The 17,150-nt window shown below is 43.2% G+C and overlaps 1 protein-coding gene across 1 annotated transcript; it reads left to right on the forward strand.

Annotated features, from left to right (window-relative positions):
• The first annotated feature begins 13,545 nt into the window (after positions 1–13,545).
• MARCKS (myristoylated alanine rich protein kinase C substrate) lies at positions 13,546–16,139 on the forward strand. The gene is made up of 2 exons (XM_073675874.1): positions 13,546–14,112; positions 14,774–16,139. The coding sequence occupies exons 1-2, from the start codon at positions 14,011–14,013 to the stop codon at positions 15,509–15,511; spliced, it is 840 nt and encodes a 279-aa protein (XP_073531975.1). The 5' UTR covers positions 13,546–14,010; the 3' UTR covers positions 15,512–16,139.
• Positions 16,140–17,150: the final 1,011 nt, after the last annotated feature.

The raw sequence follows: 17,150 nt of genomic DNA on the forward strand, positions 1-17,150 counted from the left end.
TTTCCTAACTACTTATTTCTATTCTTAAGTGTTTACAGTGAATGCAACACTGTGTGGTGTAACTTGAGATAACTGCATGCACAATATACTGAGACTAAGGATAGCAAGATAACTGTAGATCTCATGGCTTGCACACAAGCTCTATTCAGATGCAATGCATGCAATTTGGGAAAGATAATCCAGCCAACAGAGGTGGATAAACACCAAGTGAAAAACACAATAAACTTGCGTATATTGATAAAAGCGTCTGGGATGAATAAAGGCAATAATTATCCCACAATGCAGCTCAAGCACTGCGCTTGAAGTGTGAGCAACTATATAAATTATGTTACAAAAAAGTGAGTTAGTAATGTGGTGAAAATATATTTATATAAAAAAAAGATCATTATTGTGATTTGCACTAAAGCCCAACATGCAAATAGCTGAAGTGATTCCGATTACAATAATGGTAAAAGACTGTAACAATTCATAGAGTGCTACATTTTGTAAATATGGAACCACAATTGTTACAATGAACACGACATAAAGCAAGAGTTGTAATGCTAAGACACACAGAACTACATCAATACGCACCTAACTCACCTCTATTAAAGTTAAGGCCGATAGTCCAATTGTTATTTGGGACTTCTCAGCAGTAAGCAGAATGATGATAGAGTCCAAGAAAGAGTCCTAAGTTATATTGGAGATACTGGTGATAAACCATCCCACGTATGCACTATGTGTATGTGGTAAAGGAAAGGGCACCCTGGCCGATGGCATCCCTGGTTGTTTATGGAGGGTAAGTCTGCAAGTCGGCGTGTAATGACACAAAACCTTCAAGAACAAAAGCCTTGATGGTCTGTTATGCTCTTCCCGTTATACTTCATTTTTTATCATTTGTATATCAGTAACATGTCTATCAATCCTGTGATTTTCATAATTCTATGACTTTTCCTTCTTAGTGTTGCAATTTCAGTGTTGAAGATTTTGTATTGGCTTTTATGTATATAAATTATTGGAGATTAAAGGTGGAGCAGAAGCTTATGGCAGTTTCTCAGATTCCAACTTTCTTTAAAATCTTTATTTGTTGACATTGAATGGAAAGATTCATTGCTTACTGTCACGGTTGTATCAGAAGTGACAGACAGTCGCCCTGCAGTTGGTTGCGGGAGATCCCTGCATTACAGAAACCTTCTTAGAAGCTGTCTCTCTAGGACCCAGTGGCTACCTTCCTCTTGCTAATTAACACCCTGTCCTCGGTGTATAAATACCTGCTGTTTGCAAGAGGGAGGTGCTGGCGATACTTACAGGGCCCCTTGTGAAAACTTGGAGCAAGTGCATTACTACTTCCTCTCTGGTTCTAAGAGGAAGTGTGTTCATCTCTCTGAAGTCGACTAAAGCTAAGCTATTTTCCCTTGTTTGTTCCCCTTTGTTGTCTTTAGTTGTCAGTGGGGATCGACTAGTGCTCATCCCCTCCCTTCCCTAGCCAGGGCCAAATGCCAGGGAAACACAGGGCGAGGTTCCTGTGCGGCGACTGGTGCGGAACCAATATAGGAACGTTAGGGGAGACATGGTGATATAAGGTCAGCCTAGGGGGTCTCCACTACCCCCTTTCCCTAGAGTCTGGGCCCCCTTTTCCCACTTCCCTTTGAGTTGTCTTTCCTACACCTTGCGTGACACTTACATTCAAAGACCAGAAACTAGTTGTGCCCAAATGCATGGCAAAACTAATAATTTGTTTCAATACATCAGTGAAGACAATCCCCTAAACACAAGAAAAGAATACATCTCTTTGCAGTCTGGGCTCCACACTGATAGATTTTACCTAAACTGATAAATTCTATTAATAAGTGCAATAGAAAGGTTCAGTCTTCCTACAATAGACAAAGGTCGGGAAGTGGTGAGGAATCGCAAGACAAAGTATGAAAGTTTGTTAGATAAGGATAACTAGCCTCTTAGAGAGTTTCTGTAACATAGCAACACCTATTTAAATCAGTACATATATCAAGAAGTAAAGATTCCCCTCTTTTACAATGAGTGTTCCAGATTCTTCTTTCTCAATTGCAATTTAGAAAGAGGCATAAATTAGAATCACAAAGTCTGAAACTTGTTAGATAAGCTTAGCCAGCCCTTTTTGGCCCCAATATACAATTTAATGTATATGGGAGCGTCAGCCAACTGATGGCCAGGAAGATGTTGATCAGGCATGTCCAATTTCAGACTTCTGATTGCGTTGTTCTCCTGGAGATAAATCGCCAGCAGACGTGACAGCCAGTGGCTTTTCATAGAGAATACAGTAGCTTTGAACAATCGAAGTATCGTTTGGCCAACAACCATCTAATATGCATTGGGGGTGCCTTTAGAGAGTATCTGTCATATAGAAAGTGTGTAACAAGTAGAAATTACCCTCTTGTTTGACGAGTGTTCCAAATTCCTTTTATCTGGGTCGCAGTTTGGAAAGAGGCATAAACGGACAGTATCCTACAGTATAAGAGCCTTTCCTCAGTTCTATACACTGCCACACATGTATAGTCCTTCAATCAAAGCTGATTGCTTAGTGTTACAGAGAAGATGATTATCTTAAAATGGGTTCTCTAGGATTCAGAATGAACCTTCAATATTTCATAATTTCACAAAATCAGTATGGCAAGCTTAAAGCGTAACCGTCATTTGAATTTTATTTCATAAATGAAGAGTACACATAAAAATAAGAAACTTTGTAACGTATCTTATCAGAGAAATTTGCTTTTTTCTCTGCCAAAATTGATCAGTCAGTATCAAAATTCTCAATTCTGAGGTAAAATCTGTATTCAGTGAAGACTGACTTTCCCATTACTGAGATAGGAGATGACAGTTGATATGGATACAATTTTGGCAGAGGAAGAAGCAAATTTCTCTGATAAGATATATTCCAAAGTTGCTTATTTTCATGTGTACTATTCATTTATGAAATAAAAATTAAATTTCTTACATTTCATTTCCACAAGGGTAACAGGAGAAACTGTGCACTGCACAATTTGTTGTGCAAGTTCTCCTAAGTATGAGGATACCCCATATGTGGGGGAAAAATACTGTTGGGCACATTTAAGAGTTCGGAAGGGAAGGAGCGCTGTTTGACATTTTGAGCCAGATTTGGCCGGAATAGACTGTGGATGCAATGTCGCACTTGAAGAGCTGCTATGGTGCCAAAACAGAAGAAAAACCTAAAAAGTGGCCCCATTTTGGAAACTACACCCTCAAGTAATTTATCTAGGGGTGTGGTGAGCTTCTTGAACCCACAGGTGCTTCACAGAATTGGGTGCACAGCAGGGCTCGGAAGGAAAGGAGCATCATTTGACTTTTGGAGTGCAAAATTGGCTGGAATAGATAGTGGACACTATGTCATGTTTGCAGAGCCCTTGATGTGCCTAAACAGTGGAAACCCCCACAAGTGACCGCATTTTGGAAATTGCTTTTCACAAACTTAACAGGAGAAAATGGACCCCAAAATCTGTTGTGCGATTTCTTCTGAGTACGCCTGTACCCCATATGTGGTGAAAAACTGCTGTTTGGGCGCATAGCATGGTTCGGAAAGAGCACCCTTTGAATTCTGGAGGGCAATTTTGGCTGTCATATTTGAAGAGCCCCTGACGTGCCAAAACAGTGGAAACCCCCCCCCCCCCCCCTCAAGTGACCCCATTTTGGAAACTACACTTCTTGGGGAATTCATCTATTGGTGTAGTAAGCATTTTTAACCCTCAGGCGATTCACAGATTTGTATAACATTGGGCCAAGTCATTTGAAAATTGCCGTTTTTTTCCACTAAAATGTTGCTTTGGCCACAAGTTTATAATTTTCAAAAGGATAATAGGAGAAAATGGACTATACAATTTGTTGCACAATTTCTCCTGTATATGCCAATATGCCATATGTGGTCAAAAATTACTTTTGAGGCATAGTGCAAAGCTCAGAAGGGACGAAGCGCCATATTTGCGTTCAAATTTTGCTGGACAGGTTTGAGGGTGCCATGTCACATTGGCAGAGCCCCTGAGGTGCCAGAGCAGCAAAACCCTCTATAAGTGACCCCATTTTACAAGCTACACCTCTCAGTGAATTAATCTAATGGTGCAGTGATCATATTGGCAAGACAGGTGTGTCACAGAATTTTAAACCATTGAGCAGTGAAGAAAAAATAATTACATTTTTACAACATAAAATTAGTTTTAGCCCCAGATTTTACATTTTCACATTTGTTGGTTATACACGTTTATTTACTTTGTGTGCATTGGAACAACACAAAAAAAAACTGAGAAAAAAGAGAAATTGGACATAATTTCATACAAACAAGTAGAAAAATGAATAGCAGCACTCACCAAGTCCTTTGGCTAAAAAGTCCTTTATTTCATAGTATTCTGGACAATCAGATGCAGCGGTCTATCTGAGGTGCAGGGCAAACATGCGGGGAGACGAGAGGATGACGGCCATTTCTCGTTTGGACACGTAGAAGTGTTAGTAAGACACAAAGTGGCCGTCGTCCTCTCGTCTCCCCTGCACCTCAGATAGACGGCTGCATCTGATTGTCCAGAATACGATGAAATAAAGGACTTTTTAGCCAAAGGACATGGTGAGTGCTACTATTTATTTTTCTACTTGTTGCATAGATGCCATACTTTAGCCTTTGCACCACCATTATTGTCTGTTACCACTGCTGTTGTTCAACAATATAAATATCACACAGTGGTGCCTGAAGATTTTTTCCATTCTCCTGTTGGATAATTTCATTAAAAAAAATGAGCTGGACAAAACTGTTTGCGCCTTTCCAAAATTGTTGTTAAAAAACTTTGTTTCCAGCATGTAATGCTCGTTCAAACTAACAAGTAACAAGTGTGAGCAATATGAAAATCGCACCTGAAACAAGATAAAAAGGGGAGAAGTTGACTCAATCTTTGCATTGTGTGTTTGTGAGTGCCACACTAAGCATGGAGAACAGAAAGAGGAGTAGAGAACTGTCTAAGGGCTTGAGAACCAAAATTCTTGAACAATATCAACAATCTCAAGGTTACAAGTTAATCTCCAGAGATCTTGATGTTCCTTAGTAAACGGAGCGCAACATAATCAAGAAGTGTACAACCCATGTCACTATAGCTAATCTCTCTGGACGTGGACGGCAGAGAAAAATTGATGAAAGGTTGCAATGCTGGATAGTCTGGATGGTGGATAAGCAGCCACAATCAAGTACCAAATAAATTCAAGCTATCCTGCAGGCTCATAGTGCATCAGTGTCAGAGCGAACTATCTGTCGACATTTGAATGAAATAAATGTGGCAGGAGACCCAGGAGGACCTCTGCTGACACAGAAATATAAAAAAGATAGACTGCAGTTTGCCAAAATGTATGTAAGCCAAAATCCTTCTGGGAAAGCGTCTTGTGGACAGATGAGACCAAGATAGAGCTCTTTGGTAAAGCACATCATTCTGTTTACCGAAAATGGAATGTCTACAAAAAAAAGGAACACAGTACCTATAGTCAAATATGGTAGAGGTTCAAAGATGTTTTGGGGTTGTTTTACTGCCTCTGGCACTGGGTGACTTGACTGAGTGCAAAGCATCATGAAATCTGAAGATTACCAAAGGATTTTGGGTTGTAATATTGTGCCCGGAAAGCTGGTTTGCGTCCTAGGTCATGGGTCTTCCAGCAGCACAATGACCCCAAACATACTTCAAGAAGCACCCAGAAATGGATGGAAACAAAGCACTGGAGAGTTCTGAAGTGGCCAGCAATGAGTCCGGATCTAAATCTCATTGAACACCTGTGGAGACATCTTATAATTGGTGTTAGGGGAAGGCACCCTCCAAATATGAGAGACCTGGAGCAGTTTGCAATAGAAGAGTGGTCTAAAATTCAAGTTGAGAGTTGTTAGAAGCTTGTTGATGGTTATAGGAAGAGATTGATTGCAGTTAATTATTCCAAAGGGTATGCAACCAAATATTAAGTTGAGGGTGCCAACAGTTCTGTGTGGCCCATTTTTGTGGTTTTGTGTGAAATTGTGTCCAATTTGCCTTTTTTTCTCAGTTTTTTTGTGTTGTTCCAATACACACAAAGGAAATAAATATGTGTCAAACAAAACATGTGTAATTGCAATAATTTTCTGGAACAATTTCAAGGGTGTCAACACTTTCAGACATGATTGTAGATGGAGTCGGCCAACATTCTAATGTGTATGTTGGTCACCCAACTCATCAATCAATTCTAATGTGTATGGGGGCTTTTATGGAGGTGCTTATCTCTTGAGAACACAATCTTTGAGAATATTTGTTGCCACATTCACAGATTTTCAGGGAGTGTCTGGTCAACAAATGTTAGATCCGACTGATTCATTTAACTTCAGATTAATTAAACCTCATTATACTTAGGTCTAGATTTTCCTGGAGGGAGAGGGAAAAGGCTCCATATAAAAATGCTTGGAGTTAGCAGGAGAATATGAAGTTCTCAACACAATGGGGCATATTTATTGATGTTTTAAGAGGTTATATAGATAAATCTCGTGTGTTTTTGCATCTGTGATAAAAAGGCAAATGATATTTTTTAAGAAAGTATTGCGGGTTTGTATAATGACTACGAAATTTTGTAATTTACCCATAATTTCTCCCTGTCTTCAAGAATTCTGATTGTAATCATTGAATGTGAACCTTCCTGATTCCAAGTCATGTTATGCTCTCTCAGTTTTAGTACAGTTCTCAGAAATCTCTCTGATAACACATTACGCACTTTCATGATCATCACATGACTATAACAAATTTTAATTTTAGGTGTGTAAAGAATGAAGGTTCCCATTAACTAACAGCAAGCTGAGATCTTGCATCCGTGAGAAATGCATCAATTTATGTTAGATAAAATTGCAACATTTTTATTATATAGTAAATAAGCTTTATTTGGAGAAATATGAATAGCTCTTTAAAGACCCAGTGCTATTTCTTTTATTGGCAATGTGTAAGCAAGCCACAAGTATGAGCAACTTCCTGTAGTTGGAGCTGCGACAGCTGTAGATGCATCCTCTGCTGACAGAATCTCTAGGAAAAAAACAACATATACGGTACATCAGAGACACAAGAGTCACGTATATTCCATTTTGGAATGCAATGACGGAACTGCAGACAGAAGAAGAGAAAATAATCCAGAATTCTCCTTCTGACAAGACCCGCTCCATAAAGTAGCTCTCTCCTGTGCTGTGTGAGGCAGCTGTGACATCCTCAAGCTTGTGTCAGTGGGGCTTTCTCTGACCCATCCCAGGTCAGGATTAATGACTTTCCTGCCCTCTGGCCTGACAGTAGGGGTGAGGTGAATGTGTGGCTTCTCAGGCAATCTGCCCTGATCTGGGAGGTCAGCCACAGGTAACAAACAATGGGATCTGGTACTATGTAACAAGTGGTCAGACAACACTGGCTTTGTCTTTGGGAAATATAGGACTGTTGTTACATGTTAGCCACCACACTGAGGTCTAAGCGACTGGACATGATGCAAGAATGACGGAACAGAATATCACTATTCTGAAAAATCAATGGATCTCCCTGCAATGTTTATCCTATCAGCAGCGCTAATGGTGTCTAGCTATGCCTGACAAATCCCAACCTGCTGATAGCATGACCCATCTCTACCGTGAGACGCTACTCCATCCATTCACTAACCAAACCATTTCCCCTGCATTTATATGCACACAGACATGAATGCATCCCATCCCCCTCCATAGACACCCTCTCTGCAGCACCCACTCTTTCTATGATACACCTCCCAGCAGACAGCCCACACAGGAGTGGGGAGGAGGGGACACATTGCTGTACTCTCGACAAAGCTTTTCTCTCTTCTTTTCTACCCAGCAACACAAAACCAAGACTATCCTTACTCCTCCACGTTGCTTTAGGGCTGTGCCCTATTGTCCTCCTCTTTTTTCCCCTTAACCTACCATCCCTCCTCCTTGCACCCTCTGCCCCTCCTTTTCTATTCCCTCCCTTCACCCCCGAGCTCCATCTGCTCCCCCCCCCTCTTCTTTTGGTGTCAGAAAAAAAAATGCACACATTTGGAATCTTTGCCCCGCTGTTGCCATGGAAACGAGTCCAGCATACAGGCTTGTGAAAAAAAGAGAAGAGAGGAGAAGCTGTGGGCACCTCTGTGAGTCTACGCCGTAGCTCTCCGCCCAGAGGACGTGTAATAATAGGGCTCTTTTCACTTTGCAAATAGGAACTAGACACGGCAGCAAATGGACGATTATTCCTACATATTCTGTATGCATACAGTCCCTTATCAGTAGTAGACGTGGCAGGTAAGGGATACGCTGTGACGTTATCAGACGCAGCAACCAGTTGGAGGCATCAGGTGATATACCGGTGACCTGCCAGCCCGTAAATGGATGATTATCAGCAACACATCTGCCGCCATTTAGGATACATTCATGCGCAGCAGATTTGTTGTAGAAATTTCTGTGACTAAAAATCAGTTCCATTCCTAGTCTCTGGATGGATTTCTGCAAGTCCCATTCAGATTATTAAGACAGTCGCATATCACTATAGTCTAAGCATGCAGAACACCTCGAATCTGGCAGCAAATCCATGGCATTTCTTACATACAGTGAAGAGGTGAGACCTACGTGGGAACCAGGGCATTTCTGCTACATCATGGGAGAGATTTATAAAACTATCACAAAGGAAAACTCTTTGTTGCCCATAGCAACTAAATCGCAGCTTTCATTTCTTATTGTGAAAAATAAAAGTTGCGCAGTGATTGGTTGTCATGGGCAACAAAGACAATTTTCATAAATCTGCCCCAATAAGCTTCCTGCAGACTTTAAAATGCTCATTTCTCAGTGCAGTCTTTTCCGCTATCAGTCTGCCCATGTTATTAAAAATGGCTTCTGAATCTTTCCCTGTAACCAGGAATGCCCGCATTCACTGAAGCAGAGATCTGGGGATGCTTTTATTTTTAGATTTGGCTGGTGTGGATAGTGGGGTGCAGCTGATCAGACATCATGGCAGAGCGTGCTTTCATCACTTGTCCCTTTTCAGAAGTTTAGTCCATACTGTATATTGCTGGGAATCAGTTCAGGGGTATCAGGCAAGACTGCAGTGTATTACAAAGTGATGGTTTACCTGTGGGCACATTTCTAACAGCTGCAGTGAGAAGACTACATGGGGCTTTATATTACCCGATTTTGCAGTATTAAACGACTGACGATCAGTAGATATTTACTAATCAGCGTTCGTTTAAAAACCATTTTACACAGGCAGACCGCGCTACAGATGTGCACTGAACCGTCTGTAATAAGGGATTCAGTGCGTATAGGCTGCCAGAGCGATGTGCTGCCGAGAAGGATAACCAAACGATCATCCCACAGACAAACCTGCACCTGGCTCATTCATCAGGTGATCAGCAGTCTGTTTACACTGGCCAATTCCTGGGAACGCTCATTCATGTTATCATGAAGTCTAAATGCACCTGGGGCCTCATTCACACGTCCGTGTTTAAACACAAACATGAAAAAAAGGTACTGGTGTCATCAGTGTTTTCCATCAATGTGTCATCCATGTGTCCATTGTTTCCATCAGTGTGTCATCCATGTGTCATCAGTGTTTTCCATCAGAGTGTCATCCATGTGTCATCAGTGTTTTCCATCAGTGTTTTCCATCAGAGTGTCATCCATGTGTCATCAGTGTTTTCCATCAGTGTGTCATCAGTGTTTTCCAAAAGTGTGTCATCCATGTGTCCATTTTTACCATCAGTGTGTCATCAGTGTTTTCCATTAGTGTCATCCATGTGTCCATTGTTTCCATCAGAGTGTCATCAGTGTTTTCCATCAGTGTGTCATCCATGTGTCATCAGTGTTTTCCATCAGTGTGTCATCCATGTGTCATCAGTGTTTTCCATCAGTGTGTCATCCATGTGTCATCAGTGTTTTCCATCAGTGTGTCATCCATGTGTCATCAGTGTTTTCCATCAGTGTGTCATCCATGTGTCATCAGTGTTTTCCATCAGTGTGGCATCCATGTGTCATCAGTGTTTTCCATCAGTGTGTCATCCATGTGTCCATTTTTACATCAGTGTGGCATCAGTATTTCCCATCAGTGTGCCATCAGTGTTTTCCATCAGTGTGTCATCCATGTGTCATCAGTGTTTTCCATCAGTGTGTCATCAGTGTTTTCCATCAGTGTGTCATCCATGTGTCATCAGTGTTTTCCATCAGTGTGTCATCCATGTGTCATCAGTGTTTTCCATCAGTGTGTCATCCATGTGTCATCAGTGTTTTCCATCAGTGTTTTCCATCAGTGTGTCATCCATGTGTCATCAGTGTTTTCCATCAGTGTGTCATCAGTGTTTTCCATCAGTGTTTTCCATCAGTGTTTTCCATCAGTGTGTCATCCATGTGTCATCAGTGTGTCATCAGTGTTTTCCATCAGTGTGTCATCCATGTGTCATCAGTGTTTTCCATCAGTGTGTCATCAGTGTCATCCATGTGTCATCAGTGTTTTCCATCAGTGTGGCATCAGTATTTTCCATCAGTGTGTCATCCATGTGTTCATTTTTACAATCAGTGTTCTCGGTATTTTCCATCAGTGTGTCATCTGTGTGTGTTTTCACACAATACTGAGGTAAAAAACTCACTAAATACTCAACATGTGCACATTGCCTTAAAGGCTCAATAGTCATACAGACCAAATACGGTAGAGGCATGTTCACACGTTGCAGATTTGCTGCGGCTATCCATACGAATTCTGAACACAGATAACAGTAGCAGCAAAGTGAATGATTTGAAAATCTCATTCACACGCTGTGGATAATCTCCTTGCAGAAATTAATCTGTGATGACATTTTTTAAACCTGAAGCAATATTTTTTGCAGATTTTCACTGTGAAATTCGTCCTTTGCTGTGCGTAGAGTGGAATCCGCAGGTAATACATGCAGATCCTATTGCGGATGAGAGACAGAATCAGTAAAAAATTTTTCCTTTCTGGTTAGGACGTATCGTTAGTGCATCAATGTGAACTTGAAGCCCCTATGAAGTACAGTAAGTGTCCATAGACTTCTATGTGGGAGGATGTATGACGCTGCTTTACAGTTGTGTGTATGCGGCCTTAGAAAGTTTTATAGGATGTTTGTAAATGCTAATGCAATTAACGCGCGCTTTTTAAGAGCTGTGTACTGGCATGGTGCTAATGATTGGTGGGATGCTGACTGCTTTTTGTTCTTGATAGAGAAATTATACCAATAGTCACAAGAGAAAAAAACCTAATGATCACGTGTGTAATTAGCACTCACTATTTTTTAATTGGTACATAGAAATGATTTTTGTGGATTTTAGGCTCGGAGTTCGGACTAGGAGGCTGCCCCTCTCTTTTCACATAGGCACCATGGCTTATATTTATACTATTAGATATTATTGACTTAGGGCTCGTTCCCATGTCCAATTTTCTCGTATGAGTGCAGTCCATGGTTTTCCCAAATAGCACTCGCACCTATGATATTCTATGTCACGATGCACATGTCCGATTATTTTCCTCAGACCAAGTGATCCACAAATAATATTAAAGATATATCCGATTTTGATCTGAGCATTGGCTCAAAATCGACCGTACAAGCGAATGGGTCTGTGAAAAAATCGAAGTGTCAGAATGGAGAAGGTGGAGAAACTTTTTTTTTCTCGTGTTTGAAAAACTGATAGTACCCGGATCCCACTCTGATCAAAATAATCTGTCCGTTTTTCTCATTCGTCAGAACGAGCCCTTATAGTGAGGTCCAATGTGATTTTCGGCATTTTAAGGCTCACATAGAGGTTTTTTTTTCCTCAAAAAACACTTCAAATATAGCTTGAATATCCTATTCACATGAGGAGTTTTTTGAGCGTTTTTTTCTGACAAGGTTTTGAAAAACGCCCCACAGTACATAAGAAGTGTAGGTAAAAATGTTTAGGATACTCCGACGGTAAAAGCCGACACTGACCAAATAATGATGAAAATCTGATCCAAAACGCTGACAAATATCGGTTTGTTTCTTGCAGGAGAAAATTCATTAAAGTGGCTTCCTGGTCGGGTACTAAAAGTCTGCATTCACTGTACATGACTGCAGACTTCTGAATCATGACACGCTGTCAGGATTCACCGGTATTGCCGGTAAGCTGACCACAAGTATACGATGTACATACTTCTGGACACATTCCGACTAGACGTGCTCGGCTTCCCTCAATACCAGAGAAAGGAGAGAAGCTGAGCACGTCTAGTCGGCATATGACCGCATGTGTGCAAATGGTATACTTCCGTTCACCAGCAATACCGGTGGATCCTGACAGCGTGGGCACTGCACTCTCTCAGGATACAGAAGCCTGCTATCAGTCATTGCAGACAGTTAGAAGCCCGGACCACCCCTATAACACCTGACTGAGCCCACACATCATAATACATGCGCCGGTTGCTCAGGGTTTCTATATAAGGCTTGTGTGACACTTATCTCCTACGCAGTCTATGTGGAAACTCATACGTTTTTACCAGGTGGGCAAAAATGGCGAGATTGTTCAGGAGGAAATCGCTTCAGGGAATGATGGCACTTGCCATTTTTGGAAACCTGAAGAAGATGCTGAACACATGAACAAGGTGGTTTTATGATCGGAATGAATACGGAGAGTCCTCCAAGTGTCTAACGAGTGTTTTCAGGACCTCCTCAAAAAACGTCTGAAGGAAATGTGTGACCATACTGTATTTTGGGGCAGTGAGGAGCTATGGAGTCTGACCCCTCTCCATCTACAGGAGCTGTTTCCTAGTAGTACAGATAGGAGCTGTCCTTCTGTCCGTCAGGTCACAGCTGCTGGATGGCGGGAAAGCTCGGTGCAGCTGCCTCATCGCCCTCACACCGCTGTGTCAGGGAGAAGATGGCTCAGTCCACATGGCGGCCGTGGACAGTGTCACAGTGTTACTTCTCCATAGAACTGTACATGTCAGCCGTGAAGGATGAGATTGCTTTCCACGGCACGCCCACAGTTCACCTCATCCGTGTCCGGCCCCTTCCCACCCCCCACCGTGGGTCTAAACAAAGAGCAAACAATGGGCACTCACCCTGCCATTATTATTCCTGTCACCCCCTCCCCCAACGATGTCACGTCTCCCCCCTCCCCAGTAATGGCTACAGCACGGAGAGGGTTACGCGCGACCACCGTAACAAGGACCAGACGAGGACATCTCAGGGGTCACATCTGATCCTCGCAGCCCCCCGATCTCGTCCCTGTTAACCCCTCCAGCGCCGCCACGCACGATCACTGTCACACACGAAGCCTCTAGTGGGTGGCTAACAGATCAGGAGTAATTGGACGGCGGCGTTTCATTAGACCCCGAGGATGGACGGCCATAAATAACAATAAGTGTGTACAGCAGCAGCAGCAGCAGCACATCTGGCCGGCAGACCGAGCCTGCACCAGTCAATCACCAATGAAAGGGGCAGGAGAGAAAAGGCGGCAGCGTGCTGATGAGCAGCTGCGGCGGCTATAAATGGCTGCAGCCGGCTCTGGCGGGCCGTGACTCGGCGAGCAGCAGTGAGTATGGGGGCTGCAGCCGGAGCTGCTGCTTGTATTGGCGATTAGATTGGGGCTTTCTGCTGTGCTGGGCTGCATTGTTCTGCCCAGATCCCTGGCCCCGCCCCGGCCTTTGTCTGGGCGCGCTGTGATTGGCGGGCCCGGGACTGGGCTGCCGTCATGCCTTGGGAAGCCCATTCATCTGTGCACTTGGGCGTTGGACTCCGCATCTTATTAGCGAGCGGGGAGATTTCTCCATTTTCCTGTTGTAGGCAGCGCGGCGGCTCCCGAGCACTGGGATCTATCAGCGGCGTGTGGAGCGGGACTGTCTGCTAGCACCGCGCCGTGCGGTCACTGTCTGCCTGCTCTCTGCGCTCTGCTCTATTGTGGCCAGCAGTGCCTGCCTGCCTGCCGGCATCTCTTTGTCTGCTGCTGCCTCTATCGTCTGTCCTAGCCGCCTCTCTGCCTGCGGGTGACCACTACCTTTTTTGTTGGATACACAGACAGCAATGGGAGGCCAAATCTCTAAGTCCGGTGCCAAAGGCGAAGCCGCCACCGTAGAGAAGCCCGGGGAGCCGGTGGCCGCCTCTCCTTCCAAGACGAACGGCCAGGTAAGAGCCAGCTCATCTGTTGCTACCGATCGTTGCCTGGACTCTGATCGTCTGCTCTTATATTTAGATGTGCTGGGGTCTAAGCAACATGTGTCTCCATCACCGATCGTGCCTTATTTAGCACTCTATATAGTATATGATGGATGCACCCAGAGCTGTGACCGTACAGATGACATTTAACTGGGATGCATGGGAGGGGTCTGCAGACGCCATTGTGTAGATGGAGGGTTAGTAAGCCCCCTCCTTTCAGCACCGTTTTTTTTCCTCTCCCCTCTTGTATGAGGGAAAGCTCAGGCTTTGTCTCCTTGCTGGAGCTGCTGCTAGGAGGAAGGCGTGATCTGGGAGCTAATGCACTTGCAGCCTGCCGGGCTCCCTGGAGCCTAATGCTTGTGCTGGTGGAGGCGCAGCGCCCTCTGGTGGCGGCACGCTGGTACTGGGGGCGTTGGTGGGAATGGAGGGAAGCGCGCTGCTTTTCAGGCAAGGGATGGGTGTGGGAACAGGTAGCTGAGGGCCATGTAGGAAGGAATTTGATATTGGTGTTAGAACTCCATAGATCTAGCATGTATGACCAGTGTTTTTAATGTAATCTTGCCACTGGCAAGACCTAAAACTGTAATTCCTGAGTTTTAATGTATTTTAACCACTGGCAATTCCTCAACAGGAAAATGGACATGTGAAGGCCAATGGTGATGCATCTCCTGCAGCTGCTGAGGCAGAAAAGGAAGAAGTCCAGGCTAATGGCAGTGCCCCCGCTGAGGAGACAGTCAAAGAGGAGGCCGCAGCAGCTGAGGCCGCACCAGAAAAGGAGGCTGCTGTGTCCGCTGAGGGGGAGAGCGCAGAACCAGCGTCTCCAGCAGAGGGCGAGGCCTCCACCAAAACAGAAGAAGCTGGGTCTACTTCTACACCCTCCACCAGCAATGAAACCCCCAAGAAGAAAAAGAAGCGCTTCTCCTTTAAAAAGTCCTTTAAGCTGAGTGGCTTTTCTTTCAAAAAGAACAAAAAGGAGAACAATGAAGGAGCCGAGGGTGAAGGTGCAGCCAATGAGGCTGCAAAGGAGGACGCTCCTGCAGCTGCTCCTGAGGCCACCAATGAAGAGGCCAAGCCAGCCCAAGAGGAGGCTGCTGCTGCCAGCTGCCCAGAGGAGAAGAAAGAAGAGGCTGCCGCAGCATCGCCTGACCCCCAGGAAGCTAAACCCGAAGAGCCTGTACCAGAAAAGCCCACCGAGGAGGTAAAGCCTGCTGAGGAGCCAAAGCCTGAGGAAAAGCCTGCAGAAGAGGCCCCCACCACTGTCGCAGCTGCTCCATCTACTGAACCAGAGGCACCAAAAGCTGAAGAGCCAGCAGCTCCAACACAGGAAGCTACATCCGAATCCAGTCCAGCAGCTGAGTCAGCAGAGTAAAAAGATGGCTGTTTTGAGATAATCAAAGAACTTTTTTTTTTTTCTCCCCTCGTTTGTTTGTTGGAGTGGTGCCAGGTACTGGTTTTGGAGAACTTGTCTACAACCAGGGATTGATTTAAAGATTTTTTTTTTTTTCACATTTTTTCCTCCTTACAGATCCCATCTCAAATCATTCTGTTACCACCATTCCAACGGGCCGGGTAGAGTTTACAGCAGTCACCGGCCTTGATCCTTTTTTTTTTTTTTCGCATCAGTATTAATGTTTTGCGTACTTTGCATCTTTTATTGAAAAATGTATACTTTTTTTTTTCTTTTTGTCAATATATGGACATACCCATACATGAAGGAGATGGGTGGGTCAATATAGGGGGATATCAAATGAAGTGATAGGGGCCACAGTGGGTTTTAGGTGGTGCACACATTGCCAAGAGAATGTGCCACACAGAATGGGGTCAGGTTTCTGTTTCTCTGTTTTTCGTTTCTTTAGTCTTCTCTTTTTTTTTTTTTTTCTCATTTTAAGAGACATAATGATGTATTTTGTGAGGACAGCCTTCTACAAGGTATACAACACTAAAGGTCTTGACTAAGATGGCAAGCAAAATAAAAAAAAAAAAAAAAAAAAAAAAAATCAATACCCAGATCATAGTTTTAGTAATTCATTTAAACCATAGGAACTTTTCACTTATCTCATGTTAGCTGTATCAGTCGGTGATTAAGTAGAATTACGAGTTGTATAGGCTTATTGTTTATTGCTGGTTTTTGACCTTAATAAAATGTAATTATGTATTACCAGCAGGGTGTTTTTAACTGTGACTATTGTATAAAAGGAATCTTGATATCCAAAAGCACATGAAGTTTGCAACTCTTTCCACCCTGGCCATTTTTGTAAAACTGCAGTCATATTGGACCTTTTAACCACAAATTTTAAACTCAACAAAGCTGTGATAAGTGGAATGGTTACTGTTTCTACTGTGGTATGTTTTTGATTACAGCAGGCAATGCTTTCTTTTCCAGTTGTCTTTAAGAATTAAGGAAAACTTCAGATGCAATGGTTTTTTTGTGTAGCATCTTGTCTTTCATGTTTTGTAAATACTGGAGAAGCTTTGACCAATTTGACTTAGAGATGGAATGTAACTTTGCTTACAAAATTGCTATTAAACTCTTGCTTAAAAGGTGTTCTAATTTTCTGTGAGCACACTAAAAGCGAAAAATAAATGTGAATAAAATGTATGTTTTGTGTTTCTTTGACATAGACTTAACACTAATGGCTTTTGCTTCTTGCTAACCTGCATGCCCCCCCATTGCATTGTGCTTGCTGAGCGTATTCATAGTGGTGGGGGTTCTCAGCCCAACTACCATTGTATAACTAGCCTTTGGTTTTTGGCACCATATTGCCTAAACACATGGTGATGAGAGCTCTAGTGGACTTCTTTTTAGGTTTACCTGTACTCCAAAGCCATTGTGGCTATTGGGGTTGATCCATAAAATGAACCACTGACTTTAGACAAAAGGTGCTCATTTAAAATCCTCTCACAAGCATAATGGCCCTTTGTTTAACCCAATGAAGTGCATTTACATTTAACCTACCACAATGCCTTGCACCCTGTAGAAGGCTGCGACTTGCTCCAGGGCATGCAGG

Source organism: Phyllobates terribilis, unplaced genomic scaffold, assembly GCF_046119375.1.
Source record: "Phyllobates terribilis strain yellow unplaced genomic scaffold, ASM4611937v1 Scaffold_3__8_contigs__length_932513732, whole genome shotgun sequence".
NCBI lineage: Eukaryota > Metazoa > Chordata > Amphibia > Anura > Dendrobatidae > Phyllobates > Phyllobates terribilis.

Excerpts from the sequence above, each read along its gene's own strand:
- MARCKS (XM_073675874.1), top strand. The coding sequence starts at position 14,011 with ATGGGAGGCCAAATCTCTAAGTCCGGTGCCAAAGGCGAAGCCGCCACC. Across the intron at positions 14,113-14,773 it reads CTTCCAAGACGAACGGCCAG|GAAAATGGACATGTGAAGGC; the intron begins GTAAGAGCCAGC and ends ATTCCTCAACAG.